The sequence below is a fragment of the Mastomys coucha genome, unplaced genomic scaffold (genome assembly GCF_008632895.1).
Source record: "Mastomys coucha isolate ucsf_1 unplaced genomic scaffold, UCSF_Mcou_1 pScaffold1, whole genome shotgun sequence".
Classification (NCBI taxonomy): domain Eukaryota; kingdom Metazoa; phylum Chordata; class Mammalia; order Rodentia; family Muridae; genus Mastomys; species Mastomys coucha.
In genome coordinates this window covers 56486787-56509503 of record NW_022196891.1, presented here as the reverse complement: position 1 = coordinate 56509503, position 22717 = coordinate 56486787, and the positions used below count along the sequence as shown (strand labels likewise).

General features: G+C 38.1%; 1 protein-coding gene across 3 annotated transcripts in view; it reads right to left on the bottom strand.

Moving 5' to 3' along the window:
* Nucleotides 1-20576, bottom strand: part of Cop1 (COP1 E3 ubiquitin ligase) — a 130562-nt gene extending 109986 nt beyond the window's left edge. The window contains exons 1-5 of one of the 3 annotated variants that reach the window (XR_004123024.1): nt 19890-20569; nt 11772-11831; nt 6893-6990; nt 2398-2474; nt 1566-1685 (exon numbers count right to left, since the gene is read on the bottom strand). Coding sequence is in view for 2 of the 3 variants with exons in the window: in XM_031386507.1 (XP_031242367.1) it covers nt 1566-1685; nt 2398-2474; nt 6893-6990; nt 11772-11831; nt 19890-20302 (768 nt within the window). In the remaining variant the exon portion in view is untranslated. Of the gene's footprint in view, nt 1-1565; nt 1686-2397; nt 2475-6892; nt 6991-11771; nt 11832-19889 lie in introns of all 3 variants that reach the window. The other 2 variants (XM_031386507.1, XM_031386517.1) reach the window with 2 other exon arrangements.
* Nucleotides 20577-22717: the final 2141 nt, after the last annotated feature.

The window sequence follows — 22717 nt, the reverse complement described above, 5'->3', positions numbered from 1 at the left end:
AAAAAAAAAAACAAAAAACAAAACAAAAAAACTTATTTGCTAAGGTAAGTATTAATAAATGGAAAGAAGTGTTCGCCTTTCTCACAAGACTGGTCCTGTTAACATTCAAAAGCCAGGGGGAGAAGACTCCGGAGCCTCTCCTGTCAGAAGAAGCTCTCAGAATAAAGCAGCTACCCTTGAAAATTCTCTTAAGCAATCGTTATTTGGGATTGGGTGAAATAATTCCTTTGATATGAAACTACCCTCTATTTGGAGTAAACCCCAAATTGGCAACTGAAATGAAGATTTTATTGATATGTGATCAGTATGAACATGACATTTGGTGGATATCCTAAAATCCATATAATGAATTAAGGAATTGCAGATGAGTAGAATAATTATATGTCAAGACTTAAAAGGAGAATAATGAGAGACAGTTTATAAACAAATACAATTCTAATATAGGTTTGAAAGGGAAAATAAAGATTAACAAAATCTTCATTTATCTTATTGTACAACAGAATTATCTGAAGCACTATTAAAACACACATTTGGTCAGGTCTAAAATTTCTGATATACTATTTTACAAAGTTCCCAGAAAAGAAGGCTCACTGTAAAACACTGCCTTCTGGACAAGACACAGCTGCTGCAGCACAAACTCATAACAACAGTGGTTTCTTGTACTGACCTGCCAACAGATGGAGCCAACCAGCACTTACCACTCCTTTAGGGAGATAGAGGATGTCAATGGGAGACTGTTGGCATAGTAAATTCCCTTGCTCAAATAAATTCTCCCTCAGTTCTGTGCTCCTATTTAAATGCCGTTGATCCCTCCCAACATACACAAAAAGGCATTCAAGCAAGAAGGGAATTACTAGGAAGGTGGGGTTTGGTGGCAGAGGGAAGAGATAAAGAGGATAATGGGATAGAAAATGATTAAAGTATGTTATATATGTATATATGTTCAAAATTATATATATTTTTAAAAAGACCAAAACAAAACAAAAACAAAAAGGTAGTAGATTATATTTAACAAAGACCTAAATAATAAAAATGAGTTCAGTTTGTGCTACAGGAGGGAGAAGTGAAATCTAATTTTCTCCTAAGGCAGAGAAGGAAGTTTCAGCTAAGTAGGAAGGGAGCATTGATTCCACTTGTTTCTTTATCACTGTTTCTAATCACTCTGTGTGTGTGTGTGTGTGTGTGTGTGTGTGAACACCCGTCAGTCTTCTCCCCAGCCCTGTACTAAACTTGACACCTGATACTCCTAATCCCAGAGCCTCTGCCCCACAATACATAAGGTAAACTTCCTTACACCACTGTCAGCCCAGTGCACAGTTTTGTCAAATTTAAAAATCTTTTATCTTTTATTCACTTGCTTTAGGGCCTACAAAATAGGGGCTGGAGAGCCTTTTCATGTGTGTTTGACTAATAATCAACTACTAATAATAAACAATACTACTACTACAACTACTAATAATAAACTACAATTATAAACTAGTTATTAACAATGGCCTACTATTCCCAAAACTTTCTAGGTATTTTTTATTAAAACAAAGAATGTTTTAAGTTTAGGCACCACTTACTGCTTCCAGTTGTTTCTTCTTCTGCACTAATAATTCCAACATGAGGTTTACATTGGCTAAATCAAGGTTATCTTGATCAGTTCCTAGTAGATCTTGAAATATCTGCCACCTATGCCCATTCTAAAATTAAAAAGAAACATGGTAACTTAACAAGACAACTTTAGATTCTAAAACAAAAATTTAGGAACTATTTTCTAATACACCAAAAGTAAAATTACATTCACATTCTAACTTACTTCTCCCCAATTACTACAGGTACAATTTAAATATTATTGCTACTTTGAATAAATTTAGATAACAAGTATAAAAGGTACACAGAAGACAAATACTAAGTTGACATTTCTAAGTGTTATGAAAGAAAACAAAATTATTTTCAGCCTTGTAGTTAGTAAAATATTAATTTAAGCTCACTTGTCTCAATAGTTTGGGACTAATCCTTTTAATTGAGAAACTTTGAGCAGTTTATTCACAATACCTTGACATATGACCCTTCAAATGTTAGATATAAGTAAACCATGGTGACACCACCAAATCCTGTAAATGATGGTTAGTCTGACAAACTATTACAGACAATGCACTTAAGAAAGTTATTACTTAAACTCCCTTTACAAAAAGTCTATTCTTTACAAGATATTAATATCTATTATTGAAATAAAAACATTAAAATTAATGAATTAAAATTAATTCAGTAGAAATAGGAATAAGAAGGGCTAAAAATATTGCTTATTTCATAGGGTATTTCTCTACTATATATATAAACCCCTTGGTTCAATCTCCAGCATTGTAAAACAAACAAACAAATATAGAAATAGTAATAAGAGCTGAAACATACGGTGCTACTCACTGAGTGGTCCAATTTGAACCTCTTTTCCTCAAATCTTTGCTTCTGTTTGAGAATGAGTTCATTCACTGAAAACAAAAGTAAAAAGCACACAAAATTTGTATTTTTGTTAAATTTACTTATCTTCTAATTGTTCTGCTCAGAGAGATTTTTATCTTAACTTTACAGAGTCCCAAATTTAAAGAAGTATAAAGGAGAAATCAGTAGCTTTCTGTTCTATTTTGAATTAGGAATCACTTTTTATACTTATTACTACTAAACTCGTATTACTACAGGAGATACTTTATAATATATACCCTCTTTTATAAGTTACTCAATAAAGATAATTTTGCACCATGTGAAAACATTTGAGTGCCTTCTAAAAGACAAGATTTGAAGACTTTTGCTGCTTTGTTGCAACTTTTCCATAGATACTTGAAGAATGATAATTACACAAATCCATCTTATCCTTCTTAGTAATATGATAATTTTTCTAAATCTCAGACATCATGTAACTTTCAGAGATGCCAAATCTCTTCTCAACCATGGTGTGAGTAATAGAAGCCAAACTAGTCAGTCTGTTCTTCACCAGTAATATTTATCAAGCAAAGAAGTCGCATGGTTTGTTTTCAGTCTGCAACAAGTTCTTACTACGTACCAAGTCTGACTTGGACTCCTGATGCTCCTGCCGCTCCAGATTATAGAAATGCCATGTACAGCCCTGAAACAGTCTTAACCAATGAGAGATGTGCTGTCTTTCAGACGTAGGTAAAAATTTATCTCCCTGTCTCCAGAATAAGATGATTTCTGGACTTTCTTAAAGCCATTTTGAAGTTCTACGGTAGCTATGCAAAGGACGAAGGTGTATACTCATAAGAGAAAGAATTTTAACATAGTTAATAAAGTGCTGAATTAGCTCTAGAAATTCTCCTGAAATGAGTACAATTTAAATAATGTTTAAGGCACTTTACTTGCATTTGGGGATGTTTTGATTTGTTGTTTGTTCTTACAGCCAGTGTGCTAGAAATCACTACTAGGATACAGAACTTACTTGGGAGACAAATGGAACAAGATAGAGATGGTATGCATATGAAATACCAAATATTATCCACTCTACAAATAAATCAAGATTGATACCAAAGAAACCTTAGGTTTGATGCTTCAGAAATTAATGAAATGACTCACAGCTCAAATAAATCCAATAAGCATGAAAAATATATATGATATAGTAGTTGTAATATAATGGAATAATAATCAATACTATCACTGATACAAACTTACAAATACACAGGCCATATGAAGGCCAAGTAAGGATGGAACCAAAAAAAGTATGTGACCAACTCACAAATATAAGAAGATAGTTTTGTGAAGGTTAATAGGGTTAAATGTTAAGAGTAGAAATATTAATACATCAGTCTGATTCTAAAAAGTAGAAAACAACAAAATTATTACAATCTACAAAAAGAGAGAGAATTTGAAATAACACATGAAGAATGAACAAGTAAAAAGAAACCACAGTTGGGGTACCAGGGCAGCTAAGTGGTTAGAAGACTGGTGTCAGGGACAGAAGACCAGCTTCAGTCCCCAGCACCCACACAGCAACTCACACACACCAATGCTTTGTCTAGTCTTCTTGGCACCAGGCACAATTAATACACATAAATGTATAGAAACACAATAGTCATATGCATGTAATAAAAATAAACCAGTCTTTTTAAAAGAGTAAGACAGGATTTAACATTTCCATTACATTAATTAGCATGTGAATAAGAACTGTGATTTAAATAGTTACATTATTGCATAATTAAAGTCTCACAGGCCATTGTATTTGATAGATTCTTTCCAACACTATTACATCAAGTTTTAAAGGTTGCAAATTGCAAAATAGTAATAGAAAATGAAGGTTAAAATGAAAAAATGTTAATTGGTATGAAGTATTATAGCCTACAATATTATAGAAATATTATACTCCAAAGGGGAAAAAAAGCCAGGTACGGTGTTACAGGTTTATAGCCAAACATTTGAAAAGCTGGCATGGTAAGATTACAACTTGAAAGACTTAGTTTTATACTTTCAAATGAGAATTAAAGCAGAAATATCTTCAAATGAAAAGTTAACCACTTGGCATGAGACTTCTAAGACTTTCATATTCAGATTTTCACATCTCTAATCTGGGTAGGCAAATCAGTTCTCAGAAAAAGACTAGGATAAAAGGTTAGAATCTTTATTTACCCTTTACACAACCTGTTTGTGTCTCAGTGTTGCCATCTGAAGAATAAGCATAATACTAGTATAAGACTAACAAAAAATAAAGCCATATCCATAATGCACATAATGGAGTGCCTAACAGGAGGTCTAACTGACTAAATATGTTTATGGGACAGAGACAGACAAATGGGAAGAGAGGTGAGGAGTAGAGAGAGGGAGTGTGTGAAAGAGTGGGAAGGAAGAGGAGGGGACAGACAGACAGACATATACCATAGAGCCTCCCTATGCATCCCATGCTTAAACTGAATTAAAAATCCCTCTATATCATCTTCTGAAGTGTTGGCAGATTACAGGTGTTCAACACGAAGCCAGATCTAAACATAGATACTAAAGTTTGCAAATAAGAGACTGATTTACAACAATCCTAAGAAAACTTGAATTATAAATGTTGCAAACAGAAACACATACAAACAGGTTGGAGATGAAAGTGGGGATAATCTAAAGACTAGGCCCTGAAAATGGGGTAGTCTTAGAAGACCTGGGAGAGAAAAAACAAACTGAGTATACTAAGGGAGTTTAGGTTTTGTCAGAATTTCCTCCCTTTTCAAGTCTGAGTAATATTCTATATTGTATTTTATCCAGTTAGCCGTCCACAGCTGATCTCCTGGCTCCTATGAATAATACTGTGAATGTGTATATACAAATACTTATGCAGAATTCTTCTTGGTGTCTACTTACATGAAATTATTGAATCATGAAAACTGGTTTGTTTTCAGAAAACACCAGTTTTCTACTACAAACACTATACACACATCTTTGCAATCCTTCCTAGTAGCCACTTTAATGAGTATATAATCTGTACATTTTGAGTTCCCTTTTCCATATTCTTTTGGCTGTTGTTTTACCTTTACTAATTTACAACAAAGGCTATCTTAAAGGCCAGAGATAAAGAACCAGGTGTAGATGTACAACAGGAGAAGATATGTAGGAAGGACGTGAGCTGCCGACTCTCCAGGCATGCATGTCACTCTTCCAGTACCTCCACAGGCTCAGCAACATGCTCTCTGCTCCAGACATCACTCTGGGTTCTTATAGAGGCTTCATTAAGTTTCAGGGACTGACTAAATCAGTGGCATTGGCCATTAACTCACCTTTCAGTTCCTCTCATCTCCCCTTTGATGAAAGTAGATTGGAAGTTACCAGAGTAGTTAATGTCCTGAGCAACAGGAAGCTCCCAGGCTCAGACACCTCATTTTATTTGCTTATCACTGGAAGGGCATTCTACTTGGAACTAGTCATCATGAATTATTTATATGTTTTATTGGCATATAAGATTAGTCTTAGTATTTCTGTTGTGCTTTTCTTTTGGTTTGTTTTTCAAGATAGGGTTTCTCTGTGTAGCCCTGGCTGTCCTGGAACTCACTATGTAGACCAGGCTGGCCTTGAACTCAGAAGTCAGCCTGCCTCTGCCTCCCAAGTGCTGAGATTAAAGGCATGTGCCACCACCACCCGGCTCTGTTGTGCTTTAATACTCATTACTACTTAATTTGTACTGAAGTTGGGTCTGTAATTTTATTTTAAGACATTCAGTATATAAATAATTACTTATTTTGAGACAGGGTCTGCCTAGACCACGCACTGGATCTTTTGCATTAGCCTACCCAGTGCTGGTTATGAACACATGCCACTATATCCAACTTAAAACATTAATTGTTAAATTTACAACTAGCACCTGATTACATTAATTCCAAGTTTCTATCATTTTTATACTTAAAATTATACTCCAATTCTTACATTTCCATATCAAAACCTGTGTTTATACCCTCCTCTTCCTATTATTGGGAACCTTTCCAGTTTGTATACTCTACATCCACCTCATTCAAGGATCTCTATACTTGATCTTCCCCTTCTATCAGAAAACACTGACCAAGAACATGTTCTCCCTCTCATCAAACATTTCCTTTGTTACTTCTCACTGTTACATTGTCAGTAGAAGCACAGAAACATGCACTACTACATGCAGAGACAGAAACTTGTCCTAAAACTCTGACAACTCCTTGAAACCTTACATTCTGTCCAAATGTGTACAAAATTCTAAGAGTTTGATTTTATGGAACTGAAATACAACAAGAAATGGTACTAACCATGTATAGAGTCTATGCCATAGCCCAAGAAGATGAAAGCACCCTGGTGAGCAACAGAGAAAAACGTGCTTACTTCTGAGCTGGGATTCTGAATAAGCTATTATTAGCATATATTTTGTGGAAAGAATATAATAAAAATAATTTCAAAGACTCACCCAAGAAATTAGGATAGAGATGGTCAATATTGTCCACAACATAATTACACTTGGGACATCTATTATTGTCCTCCAAACTCTGATGAATACACTTGTAGCTATTAGCATGGGGGGAAAAAACACAAACTTAATTAAAATGACAAAAACAAACCTGTCACAAAATACTGTCTATTAGTGCTCTCACTTTCAACATAACTAATATAACATTTATTTCCACTTCTATCTTTGTAAAACAAACAAAATACATAAAGCATTTCTTGATGGAATAATTTATAAAGCTGAACATGTAATATAAAATGTGAACGGGGACTAAGTTTTAGGTTATGTAATTTATATTATACACAAGGAAAGCAAATGCCTATGGTGTAGTTCAGCAAACTACTCATATTCTTAGAGTACTGACATCCTTAGTTCACACGGAGAGTTCAAACAAGCTAAAAATACTGTTCTATCTAGATACTCAAGCAAAGACAAAAATCTAGTCAAGCATGAGAAAAGCATCTCTGTTAGTAACAAAAAACTGATTCAAAATTATGTGCTAATGTTTACTAAGAATAGAAAAATAAAGTAGTGTTAAAATCCAGAAGACATAATCTTACATAGCTGAAGGATATGCAACCAATACAACGTTCGTAAAAGGTAAATGTAGGAAAAACCTTAAGTTCTTATATTCCCTTTAAAATAGCAACTTTTATTTGTAGAGATATATCATCTAGAATTACAAATGCTATCCAATGCACAATTAGCTAACCATCACAATAGCATAAGAAAAGCAACCTAAATTACACATACAAATTGACCAAATCTGCAATTATCAATTCAATGGAATGGTATACTGGCAATAAAAATCACATTTTACGTGTATATATGTCATGTATTTATGTATAAATTATTATAAAATATAGTTTACAAGTAATATATATTTCATATATATTACAGGGAATGTCTTTTCTTATATTTTTGTGGTGTATTGCTTTTTAACAATTGCTTATTTCATCAGTACTATGTGTGTGTAATAGTGGGAGGCATATGCCTTTCAAAGGACAACTTTGTGAAGTAGGTTCTTTCCTTCCACCTTTACATGGTTTCTAGAGATCAAAACTCAGTTTGATAGATTTGTATAGCAAGCTTCTTTACAATAATAGACCTTTTATAACTGTATATTACCTTGCCTAAATAGGTAAGTTAAAAAAAGAAAGAAATGCATACACACACACACACATACACACACACACACTTAACTATTGTTCAACCTTATCAGAAAAAAATACCAAATTGACAGAAAAAAAATCATTCTTATTAATATACATGTATATTTTAAATAAGCTAAAAACACATTTATAGTGGTAACATTATTTCTGTCTATAGGTGAGACATTTCTTTGTAGATTTTTTTAACTTGTTTCTATAGTAAGTGTATACGTTACTCTGACAGTCAGAAAAAAAGTAATTTCTAAGAAATTAGAAAGGTACTTATAAAAATCATTTCTAAAAAGAAAGCATACCTTTTCCCCCTTCCAGATTATAACGTATTTACTTCACCTTTATAAACTGACACTGATTTTTATCTTGCTACCCTCCATCCATCAGGTTTGACTGTTCTACTTCTCTACTACCTTCATTTCACATTTGTTACTTTCAAGACATGCAAAATCAGGAACTTTGGCAAAGCACAGAGACCTAAAGTTGAAGTAATTGTCTGTCCATACTCCCAAACTCCAGTACCTACTAAACAAATAATGTGAAGAGTACTGCAGCAAAACTATCATCACTCCTGCAACAACAGCAGCAAGACTATGAGTGCCATGTTACCACAAGATATGCTCCAAATCTGACTAGATGCTTCCTACACGGAAATATCAACACAGAAAATAAAATTAAGCATTTTTGCTTTCATTTCTACTAAAAAAGATCCATGATGAGATATACAAATACAACAGATGAAGAATCAATGTGGAAAGTCTTAGGAAAAAAGGAGATGAATGATTATTATCAGGAAATAAACATGAGAAGAGTTCAGCATTTACCAAAACATCAAATAAAACCAGTTATGAAGGAGGACTCAGGGTAGATCCAAAGATGTAGAGAGGTTGACAGACAAGAGAGTATTTTAGATTTTAACAAAAAGTTTATAACTGGTCAAAGCACTAAAACAAAAAGTACATTTTTCAATAGTCAGCCACAAGAAAAAAAAAAATCTTTAATCCCTTCCCCTCCAAACTTAGGGAACAAGGAAGAGAACAGAGATGGGAAAGGTACTGTGAAATGCTGTGTTTAGACATGATCTAACTTTTGTACAGCAGTAGGGGCTACCTACACAAACCTTCAAGACTAGGCCCATTAACAAACCATCACATATGGGGGAGGGACTCATAAGTTTCTAACTTTTTCCATGTCCTGTCGGCAATTACGGGTTGCCAGGGTGTAAGGCACAGATCATATTCCTGTGTTGCAGCCTCTGGTAAGTAAGTAACTACCTGCCTGTGTTCATGCAGTCATCCCTTATTAAATGTAGTAGGGCCACAAAACAAACTAACAAACAGATAAAGAGGTGAGCCTGGGGAAAAGACTAGAAGGAATGCAGAGGGGTGGTAGGACCAGAAGGGAGACAAAAGGAGAGTGTAATCATACTACATACATGTTGGAATTTTCAAATAACCAAAATAACAAAAAGAGACAAACAAAGCATGAGGAGGGGGATCATTTGGTAGAGAGAGAGAGTGGAAGCAAAGAGAGAAGAGTGGACAATGGGAAGGGTACTATGACTAAAGGATATTATATAAGCATGAATTGTGAAAGGATAAATAAGATTTCAAAGGTAAAAGAAGGAAAAAAAAGATGGCAAAAGAATTATGAAAAGATGTAATTATCCCAACAGTGAAAATATCTAATGGAGAAAAGAATGACTGAGACACACTGACATTTCAAAGGACATGGTTCTACACAATAAAAGTTGCTTTTCTAAGCCAAGAATATACAATGCCATAATTTTATTTTAATGGAGAACATAAATAATACAAATTAAGCATGCTGGTTTAGTCTATACCTAACTAACCTGAATCATAGTCCAGATCATGGGCTTCACCCACTGGTCACTAAGGGATATCTACCTATCAAATGTCATGGCTAACCATTTTAAACATAAAATTATAGACACAACTTCCAATATGCACTAAAAAAATACTAAGACTAATATATAAATAATTCATGATGACTAGTTCCAAGTAGAATGCCCTTCCAGTGATAAACAAATAAAATGAGGTGTCTGAGCCTGGGAGCTTCCTGTTGCTCAGGACATTAACTACTCTGGTAACTTCCAATCTACTTTCATCAAAGGGGAGATGAGAGGAACTGAAAGGTGAGTTAATGGCCAATGCCACTGATTTAGTCAGTCCCTGAAACTTAATGAAGCCTCTATAAGAACCCAGAGTGATGTCTGGAGCAGAGAGCATGTTGCTGAGCCTGTGGAGGTACTGGAAGAGTGACATGCATGCCTGGAGAGTCGGCAGCTCACGTCCTTCCTACATATCTTCTCCTGTTGTACATCTACACCTGGTTCTTTATCTCTGGCCTTTAAGATAGCCTTTGTAGTAAATGAGAAAATGTAAAACAACAACCAAACAGAGATAAATACCAAGAAGAACTGAAAGCAGAGCTCCGCAGAGGTGTTTCTATATGCATACTGTGGTGTGAATAAGAGCTCAACCACACAGGCTCATATTTCTGGCACTGTTTGGGGAGGCTGTGAAACTTCTGAGAGGTCCATCCTTGACAGAGAAGTTTATTAATGGTGGAGTGCTTTTAGTGTTTATAGTCTTTCTCCACTTGCTGTTTGCTCTTTCTGCTTTGAACCTGCATTTGAAGATATATATGTGTTCCCAGCTTCCTGATCTTCCCACCATGCCTGCTGCTTGCTGCCATGCCTCACCACCACAATGTACTTCCATACTTCTGCACCGGGGAACTCAGACTTTTCTTTCTAAAGCTGTTTCTGGTCATGGTGTTTTATCACAGCAACAGCAAAGTAATAAATACACACATTCATGGCAGCATTATTCATAGGATCCAGGAGGTCGAATAAACCTAACTTTCATAGATGGCTGAATGGATAAACAACATGTCACCTGTACTTATAGCCGAATACTATTAAAACTTAGAAAGATAATTGTGTCATAAAAGAACACAGAAGAATGCAAAGGGCATTATGTGAAGTAAGTCCCTCACAGGAAGACACATATGATCTAAGTATACAGACACGAGGTTCTCTCTAACTGACAAATCCATGTAAGTAGAAAGGAGACTAGTGGCTTTCAGGGACTTCAGAGATGGAAAGTGAAACACTGTTTTTACAGGTATACAGCTTCAGTTTTGCCAAAAGAACAAGACCTGGAGACTGCCCAACAAATAAACATAGAACAACATAACTATATAAAGATGGTAAGACTGTAAATTCTATATTAATTTACATTTTGAATTTTTAAGTACATCAATATGGCAAATATAATCTAAAGACTCTCAGTGAAGTGTTAACAAAGACAGTGCAGGCTCCATTTCATCTGCTCCATTCTTTCCCTATGTTTTCTGGGTCCTCCCAACTTATTCCCAACTGGTATCCCATGCTTAATGACTGACTGATTACCCATCTCGATTTTCTAAAACACCAAAGTTTCTGCTAGCAGGTAATAAACACAGATTTTAAAATGTGTCTTAACAGCCTATAGTGTACTGGAGTATTTCATGGAAGTCATATACCAGACACAGTTGGTGCCATGGACTGTCAAACCTATAAAGACCTATTCAGTTGAAGAAACAATATAAAATTAGTTTACACAGCATAACTTCTGGATGGTTGCAGTTATACTGAATGAAGATGGTCTTACCAAAAGCTGTGGCCACATTTTGTCATGTATGCCTCTTCAATCATATCAAAGCAGATGGGACTACGAAAAAAAAGAGAGAGAAACCATTGAAAAAAATGTTTAAGGCAGAATGCTACACATTGGAAAGGGCCTGTAACAAAGTCAATCAAATCAAATTTAATATATAGCTAAGAGTTAAGAATTCAAACCTCCTTAACAGAAGTTTAAAGAACTGTTTATAAAAGTACCATGCTCAAACTGATCCAAAGAGCAATGAATTTTGAAATAAGTGCAATGAGTTACACTTACATTATTCAAATATTTTATCCATCCCATAATATTTATGGTGGAACCTTATCAGAGGAGTCAAGAAAGTTCTATCCAGTATTCCTATCTTCAGAAACACTAGAGCAGCTAACCAAGCGTTCTTGACACGTAAGACAATTGCTGAGTATTGGACTGTCCTAGACTCCATCCCCCATCTGAGAAGGGGAGGGGGAGGGGGAGAGAGGGAACAGCCTTCTTTTTGTCCTATTCCAAAGAAAACTAAATCTTTAAGTGATATAAAAAGGTAGTTTCAATAATGCTTCTAGATGATGTCAGTAAAAGCTAACATATAAAATAGACCAAACAATATTTATTAAACTATGATATAAACTAAATTGTTTAATCCTTTCTACAATTCAGTAAGAGAGGTATCAGTTGTACTGCTCTTTCCTTCAAATTGGAACATTCCCTCCTGGGGTCCAGAGGGAAGGAAGCCATAAATCTCAAGACACTAAGGAAACATACCAAGTTTAAGAAGTTCAGAATACAAGACTCACAAGGCCCCCTAAAGGCATATTTTTTAAAGCAAGTAACAACTTTGGGGAAGAGAAGACTTTCTTCAGTGGAGCTGCCTGCAATCTGTGCATGGCTCCTGCACACAGCCTGAGGGCACACACCAGCCCCTCGGCTGGTTGGGCTTTTGGTGATTCAGCTGCCTCTGAGTCACCTCTGCTTACTTCTACAGCCAATACCCTCAAAATTCATCAGTTCACTAAGCTAGACATGGATGGAACAATTTTAGTCTGCCACTGCTTTCCTGTCTAGAGTACAGACATTTGTGTCTCCCCAGGAAAAGTCACACAGCAGGACCTAAACCTAAACCCATTTTATAAATGAGGAAACTGAGACACTGAGTTGTACAGTCACATGGGTAGGATATTACAAAGCCACAATCAAATTCAGGACTATATAGAACATAACCACTATCATATATGGTGTTATGATATTTTGAGTTAAATTTAAATTCTATGTCTCCTCTTCCTTATTTTTCTGTAGAAGATCAAAACAATACTCAAAATCCCAGCATTCCTTGCAATTAAGATTGGCTATAAGAAACATGATTAATGGGTATAGGATTATAGCTAGCTAGAACAAGTAATGTGAATAGCTAAATCATAGTATAACTATAGTTCACAAAAAGAAACTAAACACTTTTAAATAACTATGACAGGGTTTATCAAACAGATATATCAAACTGTCCTGACCAAATCATTACATATTATACACATGTACTGAAAAGCTGCACTCTAACCATGCAAAATTAACTATGTGCCAACTAAAATAAGAAATACAGGGCTTTAGGGTGGGCTCGGTTGGCAAAGAATTTACTTTACAACTAAGAGAACTTGAGTCATCTAGATCCATATAAATATATGTGATTTGTAATCCAGTGCCAAAGAGGCAGACACAGAACTTCTGGGGCTCTCTGGATGGCTGGTCTAGTCTAATTGGTGAGTTCCCAGCCAATGAGACTGATTCAAATAAGGTGAACAACAATCCTAAAGATGGTATCCAAAGTGGTCCTTTGACATGCCCTCGCGCATGCACGCGCACACACACATACACACACACACACACACACACCTACCTTTAAGGTGTTCCCTGGGGAAAATATTTTTTCAACTGTTATCTTTTATTGTGTACATGTGTCCACCCAAACTGGTTTTGGATGTGACCTTATACACACTAGGCACTCACAATCTATGTTCCCAGTCAAAATAGAATTTTATTGTACTTCTCTTTATACTTACATAAATTCATGTGAATTATACATAAAAATACATCAGGGGCTCTTACACATGCTCATATTTTAGTATATAACTTTGCAGATTTAACTTTTTCTAGGTAGTGTGTAGTATGTGCATGTGACTACATGGGTATGCTAATCCATGAGGGTGAGTGTGGAGGTGAGAAGTGAATGTGGATGCCTTCTTCAACAACTTCACCTTTTCAGGTAGGAGAGAATCAGACAGCTGGTCTCTCACTGAACTTTTGAGTACGCTGTTTCTGCTACATTGGCAGGCTAGTGAGCCTCTAAATTCATGTCTCTAACCCTCAGCCCTGGAGTTATAGGTGTGTATATTGCCAAGTCTAACTTTTTATGAGGATTCAAATTCAGGTGCTTATGCATATGCAGCAACCATTTAACCCACTGAACTATTACCCACTCTGAATGAACTTTTCTTTCTTTTTTTTTGAGGGGGAGGCAGGAGAGGGGAAATGGCAGAGTATGTACCCCATGCTAGCCTGGGCCTCAACATGGAACTTGAGAGCCACCTGCCCCTAGCTCTCAAGCACCGGCTAAGATACATTATATCTGTCTATGTGTGCCATGTGGAGGCTGGAGAACTTCAGAGGCTGTGTCTCTCCTGCTGAGGTTCCAGAACCGAGATCAGATTATCAGGCTTGTACAGCAACTCTTTTTATCTACTGTGCCATTTCACAGGCTCCTGAAGTAAACTTTGTCACTGATCGCTATATTTTTTCACACAATAATATCCACCACTTTAGTGATGGCAAATTTATTACAAAGAATCCGTAATAGAACCTAACTGTTACTAAGATCTTACAGCAGCTTTAAAACTTAGCTATTTATAACTGTCTTCAACTTTGAGAATTTTACTGAACATGTCTAATTTTCTATATCTCATAATCATCTGTTCCTCATTTCAACAATTAGCTCATAAAGAATGAAACAATTATTTCAAAATTATCTCAAAGATTTTCTTTCATTCTGCCAAAACCTATATTCATGCCTGGAGGCAGGAATCTTTTATGTTTACAAACTTGCATGAAATGATAGCTACACCCAGCCACGAATAGCACTGTTATGGTATCAACACTATAACATATAAATCAATGTTTTAAAATGTTAAAGGGTAAAGCAAGTGAAAGAGTTAAATTTATATTCAGAGAAATTTAATGAAATACAGTTCGTTTGCATTTGAGGTCAACATCTAACTGGGGAGAACTTTCCTTTGACCATATTACTCAGAAAAACTGGGGAAACACCTTTTTGAACACTAACATCCTTGAAGGAAAGGAAATAAATGAACATATTCTCATTTTATTGGACCAAGTTTATTGTAGACTCACTCTTCCATATCTGAAAGCATTTTTAAGCAGTCACAGCACAAGCAGAGCCCTAAAACTCACTAACTGAGCAGTTGAGGAAGCACAAAAGGGAGACAGACTTGTGGAAGACCACAAGGAGTACTGACTCTGGAACAGCCACATCAGTTTCCCTCCTTTGAATAATTGTGACTGTACCCCCATCCAACCCCACAAGTTCAGAGATAAATGGTGAAGAAACTATTGCTCAAACCCAAGGCATCCAACAGAGATCCTTAAAGGGTTAGTAGGAGAACCTATCCACCTCTAGTAAAGAATTAGTTCTTGAAACCAAACCTTGCCTTCAATGTGCTGCTTAATTTTAATTAAAAATAAAAAAGAACCAGAAGGGCTAGAGAGATGGCTCAGTGGTTAAGAGCACTGACTACTCTTCCAGAGGTCCTGAGTTCAATTCCCAGCAACCATATGATGGCTAATAATCATCTGTAATGGGATTCAATGTCCTTTTCTGGTGTGTCTGAAGAGAGCAACAGCATATGCACATACATAAAATAAATAAATCTACTTAAGAAAACCAGAAAGAGCAAACAGATCTTAAGTTAGCAATGTCTAACACACATAAATATGCATGTATGCATATGCATGCATGCTAGAGATTGAACCTCGGGCCTCACTCATGTTAGGCACCCAAATGAAAATATAACCTATGAGCAAGAGGAAAAAGAGTCAATAAAGACAGGTCGACTACAAAGGAATGTCTTAACAAGTATTGCTAAAATTACCAGCAGCAAATTACCATAGCACATCATGCCCACTAGAAGCTTGTATTCCACTTAGATAAAGGCTAGTCCTTGGCTATACAGCTATAAAAAATACTCAAAAGACACTTCAAGATGAACCAGAGATAAGATTAGTTAGTGAGCTTACTAAATAATTGCCCAGGGAGCCATAAATACAAGAAAGGGACAATATACAATCACACATGGTACAGGCATCTCCAGAGACTATACATATACATATGACCCCATGGCTTTCTAAGTTACATTCTTCAAAGGATATAGTTTGTAAATTTTAAAGGTTAGGTAAGACATAAAATTAAGAAACAATTATGAACTAGTTTACATTTTTCCTATTCTAAAAAACTCTCTTTTGATTTAGGGATGAGAACTGGTATGGTAAAACCCAAGGCCCCAAGTAAACAAAGTTCATTTATTGTTTTTAACAGTCTTACTTGAGATATCTATAGGAAAACACTATCTTTGTAGGCAATTTGACATTATAAATTATTAAATTTTCTTGGCTCTTGTTCAACAAGAAAGCCATGCTAGATTCTAGAGTGGACAAGGCTTCTCATATCACCTTAATTTTCCCTGCCTTTCTATCCTATGAAAATTACCCACAACTTAATACTGTGATTTGTAAGAAATATAAGACTACAAACATAAATATCTAAAATGTCAATCAACCCTACAGTTAAATGTAAACCTATTTTTAAATATGATAAAACTAAGAGCATTCCTGAAATTAGATATGGGATTTTCTTAACTGTTCTCAAGGAGTTGGAGAAGAGGCATGTCCTTATCTACTACCTGCCACTCTAACCTTCTATTACAATTTGTCTCAGATTAGGGGCAGCAAGGGAACAAGTGGCTAAGAAGAAACACATTAGTCAACAACAGCTGCTTACCTCGAATCAAGCCCATTTAAGAACCACTGTGTAATAGGCTGGAACTCATAGAGCTCAAGCTTTTGAAACACATAAAGGAAAGTGCTAAACTGAGCTCAAAATCTGATTGCTCATTTTATCCCTCAGCTATATCCTAAATAGTGACCTGAAATAGTGAAAATCATTACACTGGTGCTATAGTAAATAACGTCACTCCTTATAACTACACCATGTGAAAGATAAACATATCTTTGAGGTGTTATCAAGAGTAAAGAATTAATATTAGCTGGACAATGGTGGTGCATGCCTTTAATCCCAGCACTTGGGAGGCAGAGGCAGGCGGATTTCTTTCTGAGTTCAAGGCCAGCCTGGTCTACAGAGTGAGTTCCAGGACAGCCAGGGCTATACAGAGAACCCTGTCTCAAAAAAATAAAAAGAATTAACATTATTTAAACATAAACCTCATTTATATATAAAAGATTACAGTAAATTGAATTAGCCCACAGACTGACGCTTAAGTACAGAAAAGACAAAAGCACCCAGAGGCCAATTAGGAATAAAAAGGATTGTTAAGACACTGCCTAATACATATCCTACTCCAAGAGTTTGATAAAAATTAAACCTAGTTTAAGGGGAAATGCACTCACTGGGTTAATTCTTCTGAATAGACAACCTCACCAGAAAGAGAAATGATGAACTGAGATTCTTACACAGTAAAATATTCAAATTTTTAACTACAAATATTCACTGGATGTTTCCATAGTAGAATATAAAACACCTATACAATATAGTGTAAGAGAGTCATTACTTATTTTTATTTTATGCATACGAGTGCTTTGCTTACAAGTATGTCTGTGTACCACTTGTGTGCCTGGTGCCTATGGGGCCTGGAAGAGGGATTCAATCCCCTGGAAATGGAGTTACAGACAGCTGTTAGCTGCCACACTGCCACATGGGTGCTGGGAATCAAACCCAGCTTCTGCAAGAGCAACAGGTGCTCCTACCCACTTAAGCCTCACAAGCCCCGAGGCTCAATTTATTTATTTTAAACAATGAGGTGATGAACTAATAATTTAGTCTTACTCCTGAGCTACTTATAAAAACTAACAGTTAAAACCTGTCAACTTAACCACAATCTGGAACCACATAGAAAGAGTTTCAACCAAGGAACTGTCTAGATCAGGTAGGCCAATTGGCTTATCTGTAGGGGATTGCCTTGATTGTTAACTGTGCCCACAGTGAGCAGCACCAACAGACTATGGAGCCCTGACTGTATGGAGTAGAGAAAGCCAGCTGAGTCACAGGCAAACAGCATACAACACTCCTCTCCCTGCTTGACTGTGAATATGACTCTCCACAATAATGAACTGTAACTGAAACTTCAAGTCAAATAAACCTTCTTCTTCACTAAGTTGCTTATAGTCGGGTATTGGCCACAGAAACAGAAATGAAAATAGGACACGCCTAATAAAACCAAATGCCAGCCATACTTCATTCACCTCCAGTATTACAGGCTATACCACAGGCTGTTACTCTCAAACAGATGGCTCAACAGTCAGTGTCTAACTTATCTGTTTAATAACTAATACTGATTTCTCACAGCTTTTACACTATTTAAATGACTTAAGGATGCTGGCATCTTTGTTTGAACTACAAATAATGGCTAAAAAGAAAAAGCTGACTGTTTTACTAGCTTCTACCTTATCATGTGACACTACTGATTGGACAAGAATACAAACAACCTCATCCAGGCAGTGGTGACACACGCCCTTTAATGCTAGCACAGGAAGGAAGAAAGGCAGGCAGATCTCTGAGTTCAGGGCCAGCCTGGTCTATAGAGCTAGTTCCAGGATAAACTACTTAAATTACAAATAACCACAGCTATAATTCTATTTCAACACACACACACACACACACACACACACACACAAATGTTACTTCTGAATCTAAACAAAAGCAAAAATACAAATTATATTACTGAACAAGAAAATGAAGCCAATACTTTTTCTCAACAGATACAATCTCTAAGCTTATCATCTTTAATAACACCATCTAAGACCATCTTCCACTGTGATCTGAACCAACTTCCCCAAGCATGACTGTTCAAGCCAACTTCCTACATCACTAATATTAAGTCAATCAACAAGTTCCTTCTCAGGAAAGGCCCAAAATTCTACCAGTTTTTGAGTAGGAAATCTTAATTAAGCTCTTGTAATCCTACCACTAGTATCAAAACCCAATTAAGATTCAAAACATTCTTCAAGACAATCGGATTTATCTTTTGCTTAAAGTCCTTCTTAGATGCCAAATGACTGGATTCTACTGTGCCATTCAAGATACCAGCTGTGATACAATGACTATAAAAGTGCTTCTCAAGTCAGAAGTTCCAGTGTATACACAGCGCAGCGATAGTTCCATATAACACAAAAACACTTAAAAAAATGTGTTTCCCATTTTCCAACAATTGAAACCTGGAATTGGTTGTTAACAAACTGATTACAAAATGAACAGAATTACAAGTGTCCTACCCATTCAAATGGGAGACATTTACACATTCCTAAGCAGGATGGGCTAAGATAACTCTGTAAAGCAGCACCGACTTGTTTCGAGTACCATCTACTTTTTTACAATATAGTGTTGACCAGCAATCCCACACCTCAGAATCTTAGTCTTCTACCTCCGAAAATCATGAACTACTCCAGACTGATACTTCGTCCACTAGATGGCCAAAAAAAAAAAAAAAAACAAAAAACAAAACCAACAGTCGGGATTTAACCCTCCTAGCCCGAATACTTCCTTTTTAATAACCACTTACTGGACCTCCATCTCCATCCGTAAGCACTCCCTTAAACGCCTTCAGTTCCTGTACACCAACACCCACTTCTATGCAACCCCATTTCACCACTTTGCCTAAGGATCCCAGTCCATCTCCGCCTCCCAACCAGGAACCTGCAAACACTCTACTCTCTGGGTTCGCATCCCAGCACTCCAACAGGCCTCCCTACACCGGACCCCGCCAGGTTCAGCAGCAGAAACTCGTGGTCGAGCATGCAGGGGCTGCTCTGCAAACCCACCAGACGAAGTCGTTGCTTTTGTCCTCGTAGGAGTTGAGGAGCCCGTTGCAAAGCGGGACGAGCAGAGGTCGCTTCCTACTGCTGCTGCCGAGACTGGAGCTGCTCCCTCCAACGCCGGCGCTGGGCCTGGCCGCACAGCTCAGCCGGGACTGGCCCGCGGACACCGCCCCGCCGGCGCTCGCGCTGCCAGACACCGCGGCCGCCACCAGCACAGGCCGTCCCGGGACGCCGAGGCCGCCGGAGCCCGCGGCCGGGGCCACACCGCCGGACACCAGCGTCGCCGCCGAGGCCGCCACGGACGGCGGCGACGGAGACGAGGATAAGGACGAGGAGGCGGAAGTCACCGAGGAGGCGGCCGAGGAGCCGGGGCTCGTCCCAGCGGAACCCGAGCCGGCCTGGCGGCTACCTGACATCGTGACTCCCTGCCGCCCTCGGCCCTGTGCTCCGAGGCGAGGGCCCGGACGGACCGCGACCCTCCGCCGCCCCCGGCGCTCAGCTCCCTAGCATCCTGAGGACGCGCCGGGAGGTGGGCCGGGGGAACAATAAAGTTAGGCTTTCCACCGCCGCCCCACCGCCGCGTCCTACGCGAGGGGGCGGGGGAAACTATCACATCAGAGAAGCCATTACTGCCGAGGAGGCCGCCGGGGCAGCCAACCCGGGCGCGCCGAGGCGGCCGTGCTTGCGCACGAGCGGCGGAAGGGGCGGGGCACCGGGGCAGCTGCGCGCGCAGCCGCCGGTTCCGAGCGGTACCGAGAGGCCCAGCGTGTAGTTTTGCGAGGAGAAAGCTGATTTCGTTCCTGACGTAGTAGAGGGATGGCCGTTTTCATGGAGCCACAGGGTGGAAGGGGAATGGACGGGGATCTGGTCTAGAGGACCGCAAACGCTCGGAAAGCAACGGCTTAATCGCGGCCCCGGGTGAACGCTGGCGGACTGCCCAGCTAAACCTGCGGCGGTTCCGAGCAGGGGCGGCGCGCATGCGTGTGAGCAAGCGCGCTTGCGGATGTGGGCTGGGAAATACTAAACTAGCTGGTCTTGGTCTCCTGTGGCTTCCCGGTTTTCCCAATTGTGTGACAGGAATGTAATTTGTTTTCGTTGAGATTTCTTTGTTGTTCAGATTCTGAAGTCCTATTAGGAGGAGTCCGGGGCCAGGGCAGTGAAAAGGGTTACGAGCCTTGGGTTTCAATCAAACATTTTATAGTACCAGAAATTATTGGATTCTTGTCCCTGTTGTCACTTATCTAAATTATCTCCAACCTTTTGTAAAATCTCACTGATAACTCCCTGTTTGTTGGCATAGAAGCAACAGTACTCGCCTAGTTTCATGCAAATTCCTCCCTGGGAAATGAAAACTAAGTCTAAACCTGGCCAGTTTAGGAAGACAACTTTTGTCAGATCCTCCGTCTGTTCATGGAGCGCTTAGAATTCAAGATGGCTAATGTCTGCATCTGTCTGATGATGGATCTGTTGTAGGCTCATTTCGCCTCCGATTAGGGCTATAGTACTCAAGGTTACAACCCTTATTCCTTCTGTCACTGGGCTACAGAGAGGGGGCAGCCCAAAGGGGAATAAGAGATGGGTACCTTATGGTCCTAAATAAACATACACTTGGGAGTACATACGTAAAACTGGTTTATTATACACATTCTCAAATGCTGGGAATTAAATCGCTGTAAGTTTGGAACAGTTGTTAGAAACTCTGGACTCGTGGAATAATCCACAAAGATAGTTATTGATAATCACACCAATTAAGCTTATTAAAAGTTCTAAGTACTCTTTATTAATGGCCAGATCGAGAGTGGTCTCATATCTTTGAAAAGTCTCTTGGTGCTCTAGTTGAGGGGTACAAAGTTTTTAAAGCAAAACCCACAAAGACCATAATTTACATCAAAGTTAGATGAGAGTCAAGTTAACTTTCAAACGTTAATTTCTAACGGAGCATTGTAATTATTTTAGATATAATATCAATTATCTAGGTTTTTTTTTTTTTTTTGAACTCGGAGTAGTTAGGTCCACATTAACTGGCTACTCTTGTTGGACGTTGGATTTGTCTAGTCAGAGGCAAATATGGACAGGCTAGCTAACTGGTACCAGGGGAATGGAGAAGAAAACTTTGAGGTCCAGGATATGTAGAGCAGGTGATCTGGTGAGAGGAGACTGAGTAAAGTATACAGATTTAGAACCGTAGGATGGGTGATTTCTACCCATTTATTTACAGAGATCTGGACTGGCTGATAATCTGAGGTCCCTGGTTCATGGATGGGTAGGAAAGGCACATTCTAAGCCAGTTGGCATGGGGTGAGAATGTTAATTAACTTCTAATAGCCTCTTGATATGAGGAGCAAGTCCCATTCTAGCTTTTTGGTTCATGGGATAATGGGAGACCTTTATTCATGTGGCTGTAGCCAAGAGCCTTATCCTCAATTGGTTGGTGGGTGGTGAGCTTTTAAGGCAGGAGGATTTGTCTCAGTTTATATCTTAGGAAACAATGATGCAAATCCTGGAGCAGGAGCCCTATGTCTGGATTTGTTTGCATTGTGGAGTCTGGAAGAGCTAGAAGATATTCTTTAGACAAAGAGGCAGTTAAGCTATGTTGATAGGGAGATAGAAAGGAAATATAAGTTTCTTGAGGAAAAGGGTGATGGTGATGTCTAATTTTCAAAGATTTCTACACAGAAAGGGAGAGGGCAACCAGAGACCACCAGAAAGTGAATCATGAATCACCCGTTTCTGGCCCAAAGCCTTTGGTTAGTTGGTTGCTTTTTTAGGTAAGAAGTGATATTCCTTAATTATGCCAGTGGCTCCTTTACTGGCATTTTTTTTTTTTTTTT